At 42.0% G+C, this 15,322-nt stretch overlaps 1 protein-coding gene across 7 annotated transcripts in view; it reads left to right on the top strand.

The window, feature by feature from the left end:
* Positions 1 to 11,812, top strand: part of APLP2 (amyloid beta precursor like protein 2) — a 121,908-nt gene extending 110,096 nt beyond the window's left edge. For all 7 annotated transcript variants that reach the window (XM_073603322.1, XM_073603321.1, XM_073603320.1 and 4 more), the window contains 4 exons: positions 564 to 643; positions 1,681 to 1,755; positions 5,905 to 6,057; positions 10,296 to 11,812. In XM_073603322.1, coding sequence (XP_073459423.1) covers positions 564 to 643; positions 1,681 to 1,755; positions 5,905 to 6,057; positions 10,296 to 10,397 — 410 coding nt within the window. In that variant the 3' untranslated portion in view covers positions 10,398 to 11,812. The remainder of the gene's footprint in view (positions 1 to 563; positions 644 to 1,680; positions 1,756 to 5,904; positions 6,058 to 10,295) is intronic.
* Positions 11,813 to 15,322: the final 3,510 nt, after the last annotated feature.

The raw sequence follows: 15,322 nt of genomic DNA, 5'->3' as shown, positions 1-15,322 counted from the left end.
TATGATGGCACACCCCACTGCAGAGTTCATAGAATGGGGATGTCTGGTGCCACCTTCTACATGGCCCACTCTGCTGTCTTTTCCTAGAAAAACATAGGTACCTAGGAAGGTAAAATGACAAGACAGAAGGAAGCCCGTAAGGAAGGTTTTATATGGCAAGTTTTTGTTTTGTTTTTTTGTATTTCTTTAGTATTTGTAAGGGGCAACTACATTTAGGATCTGTCTTTGGCCTTTATTACTCCATGCTGTCATTCTATTACTAAATGCAGGACACCAAATGTGTGTGTCAGATGACTGGCCTCTTCTCTGTTGGCTTTAGTTCTTCTACAGGACACAGTAGTGATGTAGGGATTAGCAGATGGAACCACAGTGGATGGGAAGGTATTAGGCCTCTGCATATTGAACAGTAACAGGATAGAGTTGAATTGGGTGTTTAGAGGCCAAGTTGCTGCATTACTGCTGAGATGCTCCATCTCACACATGGCTGCTCCTCCAGGTAAAATTTGTGTATTCTGTCCATTTCTGAATACGCCAGAGTTTTGACAGCTCTTCTGTCCACCCAGGATCCGGAATGGCTGATAAGCCTCTGATCGGAGCCGAAGAGGAAATTCTCAACAGCAAGAGCAAAGCCGACAAGAAAGTGGTGAGTTTCATCCCTGATGGACTATGACTCCTGTATACGTTTTTAGCCTTCTGTGTATTAAGGCTTATAAGAATACACAAAAAGTACCCAAACTGCAAAAACATTAGAAATGTTTTCTGAGATCCGGTATTCAGGCTGAGGTGTCCAACTCCACCTGGTAGAAATCCAAGGCAGGTCTTGAAGCCAGCCACCTGGTAACTCTTATAAATGTTCTTAGCTACATCATGTAAAACCAGATCAGTGTTAACGTGTTTCGGCTATTGCAACCTTTCTCATATCATTGAGGAAACGCGTTAGCACTGATCTTGTTTTACGTGATATAGCCAATAAAGAACATTCTATAGGAGTTACCGGGTGGCTAGCCTCAATTTTTGCCTAGGCTTTATTAGAACCACCATCAGATCACTGTGCTGGATAAGTGAATAGATGGGCTAGTTCTCTCCATTAGGATTAAAAGTGAGCCAGTGGGATAACGGTAAAGAGAATAGTAGACTTACAGATGTATTTCTTAAACCCTTTGCAGTGCATCAGATATTGGGGCAGATGTTTTTCTGTGGATTTCTGTTCAGTAATTCCATTGGCGGGAAGTTGAAAGCCTCTGGTCGGACCCCTTCAGCCTAAATGGCTGATATAATGCATAGTAGGGGTCATACAATGGGGTTGGTTTACTAAAGACAAATATACTGTGCACTGCAAGTGTACTTACTCCAGACCTTAGTAAATGCGGTAAAGCTTCACTTTGCAAAAAATACCCAATCGCATGCAAGGAAAATAAACTGCAATTTTGCTTGCACGTGATTGGATGATAGAAATCAGCAGAGCTTCCCCTCAGATCTAGAGCAAATGCACTTCCAGTGCACAGTATTTTTGCCTTTAGTAAATCAACCTGAGTGTGTTCTTTTACCAGTGAGGGAACTCATATTTATTTCTGTATAGCACCAACAGCACATCAAACTCAAGTTCAGGGTGTTCTGTTTCCCGTCTGTTCTGCACCTCTCCATCTTTTCTCTATTTATGTGTCTGTGTTTTTGTTACAGGTGATTGATGAGACCCTGGACGTTAAGGAAATGATCTTCAACGCAGAGAGAGTCAGCGGTTTGGCGGATGAGCCAGTATGTAAAAATGATCGCTTTTCTTCCTTTTTTCAGGCAGATGATTCACTGGGAAACCACATTTGTATACCAGAATGCCGCTGGGTGTTGGGAGCAGCTTTGTATTGAGATAGGGGCCTCAAGTGTGTCCCTTTTCTCTGTGCCTAGGTTTGCCCTACATGTAACATACATGGGGAGTGGAGCACTGGATGGGTGCAGGCACAGGACCTGAAGAGTTCAGCTATTGCACTCACTAAGGGATTTTGCACACTGAGGAGATACTGGACGTGTACACTCCCAGAATTCCTCTGTTTTTTTTTTTTTTAACACTTCCCAGCCATAGGACATCCTGGACTTGAATTGGAGATATCTGAATGATGCCTGCAGCTTACAGGCATCATCCAGATATCTTTCTTTTCAGTCCGCGATTCCCTCTAATGTAAAGGCCATCTTAGTGTCTGATTAGCAGCTGGATTGCTTTTACAGGCAGCAGTTGGGGAACGTCACTTCCAGGTCAGGCAGATGTAAACGCTGCCATTTTTTTCTTGGAGAGCTATGTTTTTTTTTTTGTTTTTTATATCTCATGCTTTCCAGGGTAGAGGCGATATCAGAAGTCTTATACTCCCAGATTTCTGAATAAGAAGGACCAGTCATGCCATATTTCTATCACAAGGGATGTTTACATAAAAATATAAAGCACCCCTGTCCCTATGTGCTGACACACAGAAGCGAACGCATATGTAGGTTGTGCCCGCATATGTAAACGGTGTTCGCACAACACATGTATGAGGCCATGAGAGCAATAATTCTAGTGCTAGACCTCCTCTGTAACATTAAACTGGTAACCTGTAAAAAAATTTAATGCATCACCTATGGAGATTTTAAAGTACAATAGTGGTGCCATTTTTTTCTCTAGGGTCTCCATATATAATACACAGTTGTGCTCATAAGTTTACGTACCCTGGCAGAATTTATGATTTCTTGGCCATTTTTCAGAGAATATGAATGATAACACAAAAATATTTCTTTCACTCATGGTTGGTGTTTGGCTGAAGCCATTTATTATCAATCAACTGTGTTTACTCTTTTTAAATCATAATGGCAACAAACTACACAAATGACCCTGATCAAAAGTTTGCACACCCCAGTTCTTAATACCGTGTATTGCTCCCTTTAACATCAGTGACAGCTTGAAGTCTTTTGTGGTATTTTAGGATGAGGCTCTTTATCTTCTCAGATGGTAAAGCTGCCCATTCTTCTTGGCAAAAAGTCTCCAGTTCCTGTAAATTCTAGGGCTGTCTTGCATGAACTGCATGTTTTGAGATCTCCCCAGAGTGGATCAATGATATTGAGGTCAAGAGACTGAGATGACCACTCCAGAGCCTTCACTTTATTCTGCTGTAGCCAATGACAGGTCGACTTGGCCTTGTGTTTTGGTTCATTTGTCATGTTGCAATGTCCAAGTACGTTCCATGCGCAGCTTCCTGGCTGATAAATGCAAATGTTCCTCCAGTATTTTTTGATAACATACTGCATTTATCTTGTCATCAATTTTGACCAAATTTCTTGTGCCTATGTAGCTCACACATCGCCAAAACATCAACGATCCACTTCCGTGTTTCACAGTAAGAATGGTGTACCTTTCATCATAGGCCTTGTTGACTCCTCTCCTAATGTAGGGTTTATGGCTGTGGCCAAAAAGCAAAGTTTTGGTCTCATCACTCCAAATGACTTTGTGCCAGAAGGTTTGAGGCTTGTCTCTGTGCTGTTTGGTGTATTATAATACTTTGTGGCATTTGCGTAGTAATGGCTTTCTTATCGCGATTCGACCATGCAGCCCATCTTTCTTCAAGTGCCTCCTTATTGTGCATCTTGAAACAGCCACACCACATGTTTTCACCTGAAGTTATTTGTGGGTTTTTCTTTTGCATCCCAAACAATTTTCCTGGCAGTTGTGGCTGAAATTTTAGTTGGTCTACCTGACCGTGGTTTGGTTTCAGCAGAACCCCTCATTTTCCACTTGATTAGAGTTTGAACACTGCTGATTGGCATTCTCAATTCCTTGGATATCTTTTTACAGTGCCTTGCAAAAGTATTCACCCCCCTAGGCATTTTTCGTGTTTTGTTGCCTCACAACCTGGAATTAACATGGATTGTTTGAGGATTTGCATCATTTATTTTACAGAACATGCCCACAACTTTGAAGATTTTTTTTTTCTATTATTGTTAAGCAAACAACAAATAGGACAAATAACAGAAAGTCAATGTACATAACTATTCACTCCCCTAAAGTCAATACTTTGTAGAGCCACCTTTTGCGGCTTTCACAGCTCCAAGTCGCTTTGGATAAGTCTCTATGAGCTTGCCACATCTTACCACTGGGATTTTTGCCCATTCCTCCTTGCAAAACTGCTCCAGCTCCTTCAAGTTGGATGGTTTGTGCTTGTGAACAGCAATCTTTAAGTCTGACCACAGATTTTCAATTGGATTGAGGTCTGGGCTTTGACTAGGCAATTCCAACACATTTACATGTTTCCCCTTAAACCACTCAAGTGTTGCTTTAGCAGTGTGTTTGGGGTCATTGTCCTGCTGGAAGGTGAACCTCCGTCCTAGCCTCAAATCGCACACAGAGTGGTACAGGTTTTGCTCAAGAATATCCCTGTATTTAGCACCATCCATCTTTCCCTCAACTCTGATCAGTTTTCCAGTCCCGACTGCTGAAAAACATCCCCACAGCATGATGCTGCCACCACCATGTTTCACTGTGGGGATGGTGTTCTTTGGGCGATGTGATGTGATGTGTTGGGTTTACGCCAGACATAGCATTTTCTTCGATGGCCAAAAAGTTCAATTTTAGTCTCATCAGACCAGAGCACCTTCCTCCATACATTTTGGGAGTCTCCCACATGTCTTTTCGCAAACTCAAAATGTGTCATTTTGTTTTTTGCTGAAAGTAATGGCTTTCTTCTGGCCACACTGCCATAAAGCCCAACTCTATGGAGTATTGTCGTCCTATGTACAGATACTCCAGTGTTTACCTTAGGTCTCTGTGCTGCCTCTCTGATTAATGCCCTCCTTGCCCGGTCCATGAGTTTTGGTGTGCGGCCATCTCTTGGCAGGTTTGCTGTTATTTTTACAAATGTGTATATATATATATATATATATTTTTTTTTTTTTTTGGCTTCTGAGTAATTTTCTAGCAAAAAATACAGTGTGAAAGGGGCCTCATTGTGCAAGTCAAAAAGTAAATATTATTATTATATCCACTGAATTTCAGGTTATTACACTAGGCAATATGTCAAACTCTTACTTGTGCAAAGGGCTGTATTAGTATTTTTCATCGTGTGTGTGTGTGTGTGTGTGTGTTAGAGAAGCTATTGTGTCCTGGCAGCAGTGCCGTTTTATCCACCCGGCCATGTCAGTTGTGTTCCTGGGATCTGATCACTCAGCATTTAAAGAATCACAACCAGAATGCTTTTCTCTACCAGCAGATAACTGACCATAAATTGTGAGGTCTCTTCTGCTGCATATGTTGGCCTACAGCTAGCCATACACTGATCGAAATGTATCCGGCTCAGCAAGGACCGTGTGTGTGTGTGTGTGTGTGTGTGTGTGTGTGTGTTAGCTAGCAGTCCTCACTCAACAAAAGTCAAGTGCCATGCTGGAAAATATTTCTCGATCCCAGCTGCAGGTGCCACTGTCCAAATACAGTATCTCATGGGATGGGGGTTAGGGGGATTCCATTATCCACCTTATTTATCTAAATGGAGAAATCATTTATTTTCTTTTTCATTTAGTCAGAGGGCTGAAAAAAAAAACGAAATGTTTGGCCAGTTTAAGAACAGTTTTTGCTGCTCCCCCACCCACAAATCGGATGCAGTTCTGCAAGGAATATGACATAACTATACTCTGACCGCAGAGGAGCTGCACTGAACAGTTCTTGCTGGCTACAAAAGACCAATGTAGCTGAGAGGACAGGTGGACAGGTGTGATTTTCAGATATTTCTGATCAAGCATCATCATACACAAACTTGTTCTACAGAAGAGATTATGTGAGGCAATTCTGAAATCATGCCCTGCAGTTAGTTACTACACTAGGGTGTAAACCAGCCTGTCTTGTTGAAAACTTTTCCTGTTGTGATCTAAATTTATGTTTTCTTTGCCCTGCAGGAGACTGAAAGTCTGCGTTCCGAATTCAGCTTCAGCGGCAGCACTTTGATTGGCCTCCTGGTCATCGCTGTGGCCATTGCTACCATCATCGTCATCAGCCTGGTCCTGCTGAGGAAGAGACAATATGGCACTATCAGCCATGGTATTGTGGAGGTGAGATCATGTGACCACAGACTGATCTGTCATGTGATTCAAGTGTGTGGGGTCTTGTAATCATGTGATGGGGCTAGATTTACTGATTACATAAAACCTGATTAGGGGTGAGTAAAAGCTGTGTCCCAGGAAAATGTACTATGAAGGTCGCAGGGATTCAGAAACAATTGGGTTAAATTGCTACCTTTAGGAGGTTGGGACACTGGCAAACCAAAAAAATTGTTAGCCAGCCCCCCGTACAACCCCTCCTTTATAGCATGCCTCAGTTTTTGCTAGTTTTCTAGGAGGATGGACACCTTTTTATTTGTTCTGCTAAAGCAATAGCTATTTTTTTGCTAGCTTTGCTTTCTTTGTGGAATTTTTTTCCTTGATGACTTTGCTACACTGCTGCTTGACCTGTCTCTGTATAGCAGCCATCTAAGTCATTGTTTCTTCATTACTCGCATTGGAGGCCATATCTGGACCCCACTGAACTGGACATGCAGGGCTAATCTGTGACATCAGATTCTGCACTGTGACACTTTTCAGACTTGAGTTTACTGTATTAGTTGACTGTGGAGCCCCAGGTGTGACCCTGATGCTGAAGACTCGATGAGTAGGGCTGGACCTACCTCACTGTTTGCCCTGTTGGACTCACAGCCCTGCTGTTTTTACTGCAATAAGTTTCCAAAGTGCTGACTTTCACGTAGTGGAGTGCTGCGCATGCCCGCTCCCTGCTGTTTCCCTCCATTCAGCCTAGAGCAGTGGTTCTCAACTCCTGTCCTCAGGACCCACTAACGGGCCAGATTTTAAGTATTACCATAGGAAGATGCAGAGTAGAATACTGCAATCACTGAGCAGCAAATGATCATCACCTGTGATGTATTTCAGTTATCTTGCAAACCTGGCCTGTTAGTGGGTCCTGAGTACAGGAGTTGGGAACCACTGGCCTAGAGGAAGCACCATCCCATTGCTTCTTCATTGTGTGTTTTTATAGTCTTATTCACTGCCACCTACAGTGACCTGGTCACCTCTGGCCTCCTAAAATCCTTATCAGCGCCTGCTACCTGGGTGTGTATCTGAGGCCTTGCCATACGTTGGACTTATTTGCATTACCATTACACGAATGCCACGTCTTCCCAAAGACACACAGAGGACATTTCCGTTGCCATTGGTTACCTTAGCCTATACTCCCCTAGCGGTTCTGGGGGCATTTATTTTATATCCCCAGAAGGAACCAACATCTGCAATTTGCATTATCGTCTGAGTCGTTATCAGCTCCATCAAGGTGGGTAGCTTTGACCCTATTGGAGCCTTTGTATCAGACTTGGTGTGGGTCTACTGTTACTATCTCTAATTCAGATTTGGATTTCCAACAGTCTATGAAGAGTTTGCTTTTTGGGGCATCACAGTCTCCTACCATTGTTTCTGGAGGATTAGCCTGAGCCCTTGTAGCTGCAAAGACTTTCTTGCTGACTGCAAACAGCCTGCAGTGGAGAGTATGGCGGAAAGGATTGAAGGCGTGCTCACCATCCTGATGCTGGTGTGCCTTCTGTTTGTCTTATGCATATCCTTTAAGATAATACGATGTGCAGTGTGTTAATTTCCCTGAATATCGCATTGCAAAAATAGGTTGCCTGGCCAGGCAGCCTTAATTTTAATCTATTAATTTCCTGAATTTCAAGGGTTGAAAGTCTAAAGTTTGGGCCTTTTGCTTGTTGACTGGCTGGTCGTCTTTTATTTTTCATCCTAGATTCCCTCTGGGGACCTGTTCTACTAGGAAGCTGTGCCTTTGGTACTTTTTGCTGATCACATCACATTGTTGGTCTATTTTCTTTATCAGGTAGTTATGATGTTCCACCTGTTGTTGGTGCTTTTTTGGGGGTTCAGTGTCCTTTGTGTGAAGTAATTTCCCTTAGTGGTCTCTACTGTCCTGGCCTTTGAGCAATAGGTTTTCCCTCTGTGGATTTTCCTTGGTGTCACTGACCTCTTTCCTTGTCTTGCAGGGGATGTCGCCTCATCTGATTTAGATTCTGATGTTTGGTCCCTCTGACAATCCTGAGTTCAGGATGTTTACTTGTCCTTCCTGCATCTGTTAGTGGCTATTGCCCCCCCCCCCCCCCCCATTTTGACTGCTTTTGGAAGGCCTGACAGTTTCTGAGTATTTGTGTCCCTTAGTGGATCATTTTCAAAAACTATTTCCTTTGAGTCCATTTGAGGGAAACAGGTCCCACCCATCTGTGGTTTTTCGTTGGTCCCATGTATTGCTATAATCACAAAACTGATGCATGTTAGGTGGAGGAAGGGTTAAATCTGAGCTGGTTTACATATTATTGCTTTGTCGGTGTCCCAAACTGAAGGTGGCAATATAACCTGACTGTTCTGAATTCCTGTGTCCCTCGATGAACTTCGGGAAAAAATTCTGTTTTTTAAATAGTGTAGCCTGATACAAGGCATAGCACAGCAGAACCAGTTTTCTTTCAGACTTTCTCATTTAAACATCAGACAGTGCAATCTGAGCAGCAAGGCAGGGAAGGAATCTGCTTAATTTGTAAACACAAAAATTCTGCAATATGATAGCCAAACATGTGGCAAGAAGCCTAGAGCTCCAACTACTTGCATTGAATGTGTGAATCGGGGAATAATCTTTTTTTTTTTTTTTTTTTCCTCAACCTGCTTGTTGAAATAAAAAAAAAAAATAAAAAAAAAAAACAAAAAACGAAGATTAATGTAGGGCCAGATATGCTGTTTGATGTGTTAGGTCGTTATTGAGAATTTAGATGTCGTCATACCAAGAAATTGAAGTTGCGGAGGGGCATTTGAAATTGAAAATCTCTGAAGGCCATCTAATAAAATAATGGAAGGTGCCATAAATGGTCCTTGTCTTAGGCAACTAATTTCTGTGTAGTACAGTTGGCATAGCGGTGCCCTTCATAGGGCGGTAGTCTAGTGTCTTCCGTGCTGGGTTATAATTTGACATCGATAAAAACTTTTTACGTGCGCTACTTTGAATAAATTACTTTGTAAAATTCAGTGATAACATAGTTAAACGAAACCAGTAATCTCCTGGTCTATTAGATAGGGTTGGGTCATGGTGGGCAAACTAAACCAGCAATCTCATGGCCTGTCAATCGGACATATTAGTTGGCAGGTCAGTCTGAGACCCTGGGGTCCTCCCACGGCAGCAAGTGTCGATGCAGTTACGTTACTGTGTAAAGACTACACAGGAGGTAGCATGACTGGAGGCCAGGAAACGGTGGGCATGGTGGCCACTGAATATACAAAACTAAAATCAAGGAGACTGAGCCATTATGCCTAATGATTTCATTTGGGATTTATCAGTCTGAGGATAACTGTATAGGAAAACCAGATGATATTGCTTTAAGCTAAGAAATACAGCTGCACGATTCTGGGAAAAACGAGAAGTGCATTTTATACCTAAACATTGCGTTTGAAAGACCGCAGTGCAAATACAGTGTGACATAAAATATTGAAACTACTAAATATATATATATTTATAAATTTTATTATTATTCAGGATTTATATAGCGCCAACAGTTTGCGCAGCGCTTTACAACAACGGGATATACAACACATATATATGTGTGTGATAGAGAGATATATATATATATATAATATTATTATTATTTATGTTTGGGGGTTCTAAGTAATTTTCTAGCAAAAAATACTGATTTTAAGCAACAACTGTCAGAAAAAGGCTGGGTTTTTTAAGCGGTTAAACTGACCTCCTTTTCAGACCGAAGTTCATCCCTTTTGATGTCTTAAAAGAACTTAACCGATGCGATGTTTATAGTCATCTCAGCGCTGACCAATGTTGATAAACATATGCTGGCTTTTTTTTTTTTTGACAGCTCTGAGCAGAGAATGGCTCTGCACCATTTACATAGATTTGTGGAAATGCTGGATTAAGATCGTGTGGGGGGTTGAATCGAGATTGCGATTTTTTTTTTTTTTTTTTTTTTTTTTTTTTTTTTTTCTTTTTTAAATGATTAATCATACAGCTCTAGTAAGAAATAACCTTTCTGAAAATTACATAAAATTTCCGCCTCTACTTCGGCTTTAAAATCATTGGTGTTTAGTGGGAGGCAGTTGTGTCTGAGCCCCTACCCCACTGTTGCATCACCATGACACTGAAACCTTCTATTGGCTTGTGTAGAGGTTTTTTCCCCCCTGCTTCAGGCCTACTCGGCTTGTCTTCAACTTTGTCCTCATAAATCTCCTCCATTTTTGTTTCCTAGGTGGATCCAATGTTGACCCCAGAAGAACGCCACCTGAACAAGATGCAGAACCACGGCTATGAAAACCCAACATACAAATATCTGGAGCAAATGCAGATCTGAGGATGACCTGACCGGGGATAATTGGGGAGGGGCAGTTGGGTCCATAGGGTGGGCTTAGAGTGGGTATTGGGGCCAAAGATGAGGGGTTTCACTGCTGACCAATTATGTTGAAGCGAGAGCTTGCCTGCCTCCCCAGGCGCTCACGGACTCTTTAATGATCACTTCCTGAAAATTTTAATTGTTTTTTTTTTTTCTTGCCATTCTTTTAAACGGGTGACAGAATAGAGTTAATATTGGAATCTTCACTGAATATTTTATTGCTGATCTTGTAAGATGTAGAGATTTCTTTTTTTTGTTTTTTTTTTATTAATCAGAAAACAGCTCAACATTCAGATTACATGTGTGTGTGTCTCCTACATAAAGTATAAATATATATAAATATATATATATATGAAAGGGGGGGCGGGGGGGGGGGGGGAGTTCCTTTCTATCTGTAGAATGTTTGTGGATTCTGCTTCTTTCTATTCCGTCAGATTATTTAAGAAAAACAAAAATCGTAAAAAAAAAAAATGGATGCAATTAAGCCAACGACGCTGCAGACGGAAACATTAAGACTTGTTAGAGTTTGTAAGTTTGTGATTCTTCCTGTTTGTAGCGAGGGGGGTGGGGGGGTCACTGCCACACCCACAGTCAGCTGACGTCTCCTCGCCGCGATAGACTGGATATCGTTTCAGTTTTTTCTTTTAAATTCCGCTCGTGAAAAGCTAAAATGTACTACTGATGTGTTTTTTATTTCTTTTTTGTTTTTGGCTCCTCGGCCAGTATCTTTTGGTATAATATGTAGCGCCTTTCTTGTTCTTGATACCGATACGTGTGCTGTTGTTTCATGAAAGGGGGTCAACCTATCACCATCGGGGGGTTCTGCGCGGGCTTGCCTTGCCAAATAGGTATTATTGCACTTTACTCGCTCGTTCGCTCCGCGTCATCTGCGATCGGTGCCAAGAACAAGATTTTTGGAGGGTGATGCATGCCGGGAAGGCGCTGACCAGCTTTTAAAATTTGTGGTTTTGGGTCCAGAAATATCTAAACACTGTGTGGCAGAGCCAGGCGCGAAATCTCGCTCAGTAACCTGGAGGGGGGGGGGGAGGGGAAGCTGCAGCTGTTTGGGGTGTAAACTCCCCGTGTCTCTACTGCTTGTAAAAATTAATGTTCGCAATTGCACCATCATCTCAAATTTCATTCTCAGCAAATTTTTAAGGTTCTGGTAACCTGTGGTCGTGCGTCTGTTATATTCTTCTGTTCTGAGTTCATTTCCATAAATTTTTTTTTTTTTTTTTCTTTTTCTTTTTCGTCCTTTATAATTTCTACTGCACTATGCACAGAATCAAGTTTAACCTGCAAGATCCCTTTGTGTGTTGTGTGGGAATGTTCAAATTGGAAAACAAACCACGTCAATAAACACTAACTTCCATAAAGAGAGCGTCTGTTTCTTATTTCTTTTCATTAAAATGACTGTCTGTAAAGGGGACAAATGGTTCAAGGTATAGTAAGAGACATGGCAAGGTTTTTTTTTTTTTTTGTTTTGTTTTGTTTTTTTGAAGCTGTAATTTGTGGTCTCTTCCTTTTTTCTTTTTTTTTTTTTTTTTTTTTTTTGACAAAATTTAGTTTTTTTTGTGACAAATATATATTACACCCCTCTGTAAATATAATAAAATATCTTTTCTTGTGACAACACTGAAAAAAATGACACTTTGCTACAATGTAAAGTAGTGAGTGTATAGCTTGTATTATGCCCCGTACACACGGTCGGACATTGATCGGACATTCCGACAACAAAATCCATGGATTTTTTCCGACGGATGTTGACTCAAACTTGTCTTGCATACACACGGTCACACAAAGTTGTCGGAAAATCCAATCATTCTGAACGCGGTGACGTAAAACACGTACGTCGGGACTATAAACGGGGCAGCAGCCAATAGCTTTCATCTCTTTATTTATTCTGAGCATGCGTGGCACTTTGTGCGTCGGATTTGTGTACACACGATCGGAAATTCCGACAACGGGTTTTGTTGTCGGAAAATTTTATAGCCTGCTCTCAAACTTTGTGTGTCGGAAAATCCGATGGAAAATGTGTGATGGAGCCTACACACGGTCGGAATTTCCGACCAACGAGGTCCTATCACACATTTTCCGTCGGAAAATCCGACCGTGTGTACGGGGCATAACAGTGTAAATTTGCTGTCCCCTCAACTCAACACACGGCCATTAATGTCTAAACCGCTGGCAACTGGTGTTAAATTTCGCTCTTACTGGTCTTAAAAAGTTCAACATTGCACTTCATGGCAAAGAAGTCTGAGGATCTGAAAAAAAGAATTGTTGCTCTACATAAAGATACAATAAAGCACGGTGGCCAAGACCATACAGCGGTTTAACAGGACAGGTTCCACTCAGAACAGGCCTCGCCATGGTCGACCAAAGAAGTTGAGTACATGTGCTCAGCGTCATATCCAGAGGTTGTCTTTGGGAACTAGATATATGAATGCTGCCAGCATTGTTGCAGAGGTTGAAAGGGTGGGGGGTCAACCTGTCAGTGCTCAGACCATACGCCGCACACTGCATCAAATTGGTTTGCATGGCTGTCATCCCAGAAGGAAGCCTCTTCTAAAGATGATGCACAAGAAAGCCTGCAAACCGTTTGCTGAAGACAAGCAGACTAAGGACATAGATTACTGGAACCATGTCCTGTGGTCTGATGAGACCAAGATAAACTTATTTGGTTCAGATGGTGTCAAGCGTGTGTGGTGGCAACCAGGTGAGGAGTACAAAGACAAGTGTGTCTTACCTACAGTCAAGCATGGTAGTGGGAGTGTCATGGTCTGGGGCTGCATGAATGCTGTACTCTGTTGGTACTGGGGAGCTACAGTTCATTGAGGGAACCATAAATGCCAACATGTACTGTGACATACTGAAACAGAGCATGATCCCCTCTCTTCGGAGACTGGGCTGCAGGGCAGTATTCCAACATAACGACCCCAAACACACCTCCAAGATGATCACTGCCTTGCTAAAGAAGCTAAGGTTAAAGGTGCTGAACTGGCCAAGCATGTCTCTCCTAAACCCTATTGAGCATCTGTTGGGCATCCTCAAATGGAAGGTGGAGGAGCGCAAGGTCTCTAACTTCCACCAGCTTCATGATGTCATCATGGAAGTGTGGAAGAGGACTGTGAAGCTCTGGTGAACTCCATGCCCAAGTAAGTTAAGGCAGTGCTGGAAAATAATGGTGGCCACACAAAATATTGACACTTTGGGCCCATTTTGGACATTTTTCACTTAGGGGTGTACTCACTTTTGTTGCCAGTGGTTTAGACATTAATGGCTGTGTGTTTTTTTTGAGGGGACAGCAAATTTACACTGTTATACTACTTTACATTGTAGAAAAGTGTCATATCTTCAGTGTTGTCACATGAAAAGATAGAATAAAATATTTACAAAAATGTGAGGGGTGTACTCACTTTTGTGAGATACCGTGTATATGTGTGTGTGTGTGTGTGTGTGTGTGTGTGTATATATGTATGTATATATAGATATATATATATCTATATATATCTATATATCTCTCTATCTATCATAAATGCTTACGCCTATGCATTTTATTAGTATAAGCAACCATTTTTACTGAATGAAACCGATTCATTCAGTGAGTATAGTTGTGATTAGCCACTGCTAATAACATGGTACAGATGAGCTGTGATCTGCCCTGTCTGTACCACGTGATCACCGTGGCCAATTGCAGCTAGCAACACAATTGTACACGATGGCATAAAAGAAAACCATCCATTGTATATAATTGTTATGTGATCTGCTGTGATTGGCCAAAGCGATCTCATGGTACCGGCATCGGGCCGCTACAGTGATCCGTCATCGGCTGTGTTCGGTGGAAGATCGTGGTGAGGTGCGTTCCGAGAGGACATCATGGACACCCGGAACAATGAAAGCCTAATGCAAAATGACGGCCGGGTGGGAAGTGGTTAACCACTTCCGGACCAGCCGCCGCAGTTTTACTGCGGCAGGCTGGCTCCCCTGCGCGAAATCATGTTACTGTACGTGATCTCTCTGAGCCCGGCTAGCGCGCCCGCTGCATAGCGGGGGTGCCGATGTTCATGACCGCCGGCCACGAGCGATCGTGACCAGGAGACACAGAACAGGAACGAGTGTGTGTAAACACACACTTCCCTGTTCTGACAGGAGTGACAGATTGCGTGTTTCTATTAGCTAGGAAACACGATCTGTCACTTCCTGTAGTTAGTCCCTCCCCCTTCAGCTAGAATCACCTCCCAGGAAAGAGTTAACCCCTTCACTGCCAGTGACATTTTTTACAGTAATGCATTTTTAATCGCACTGATCTCTGTATTCATGCCAATGGTTCCAAAAATGTGTCAAAATTGTCCGATGTGCCGCCATAATGTCGCAGTCATGATAATCGCAGATCGCCGCCATTACTAGTAACAAAAAAAAAAATAACAAAAATGCTATAAATCTATCCCCTATTTTGTAGACACTATAACTTTTGCACAAACCAATCAATATACGCTTATTGCGATTTTTTTTTTTTTTTACAAAAAATATGTAGAATACATATCGGCCTAAACTGAGGGAAAAAATTGTTTTTTTTTTATATATTTTGGGGGATATTTTATTATAGTAAAAAATAGTGCGTTTTTTTTATTTTTTGTTTATAGCGCAAAAAATAAAATCCACAGAAGTGATCAAATACCACCAAAAGAAAGCTCTATTTGTGGGGGAAAAAAAGGACGTCAGTTTGTTTGGGTACCGAGCCGACCTGACTGCGCAATTGTCAGTTAAAGCGACGCAGTGCCGAATCGCAAAAAGTGCTCTGGTCATGAAGGGGTTAAATTCTTCCAGGGATGAAGTCGTTAAAGATGACCTCCAGCCTTCCCTTCAGTCTTTTACAGATATACAGG

The sequence above is a fragment of the Aquarana catesbeiana genome, linkage group LG10, assembly GCF_042186555.1.
Source record: "Aquarana catesbeiana isolate 2022-GZ linkage group LG10, ASM4218655v1, whole genome shotgun sequence".
Classification (NCBI taxonomy): Eukaryota; Metazoa; Chordata; class Amphibia; order Anura; family Ranidae; genus Aquarana; species Aquarana catesbeiana.
This window is presented reverse-complemented; position numbering and strand designations above follow the sequence as displayed.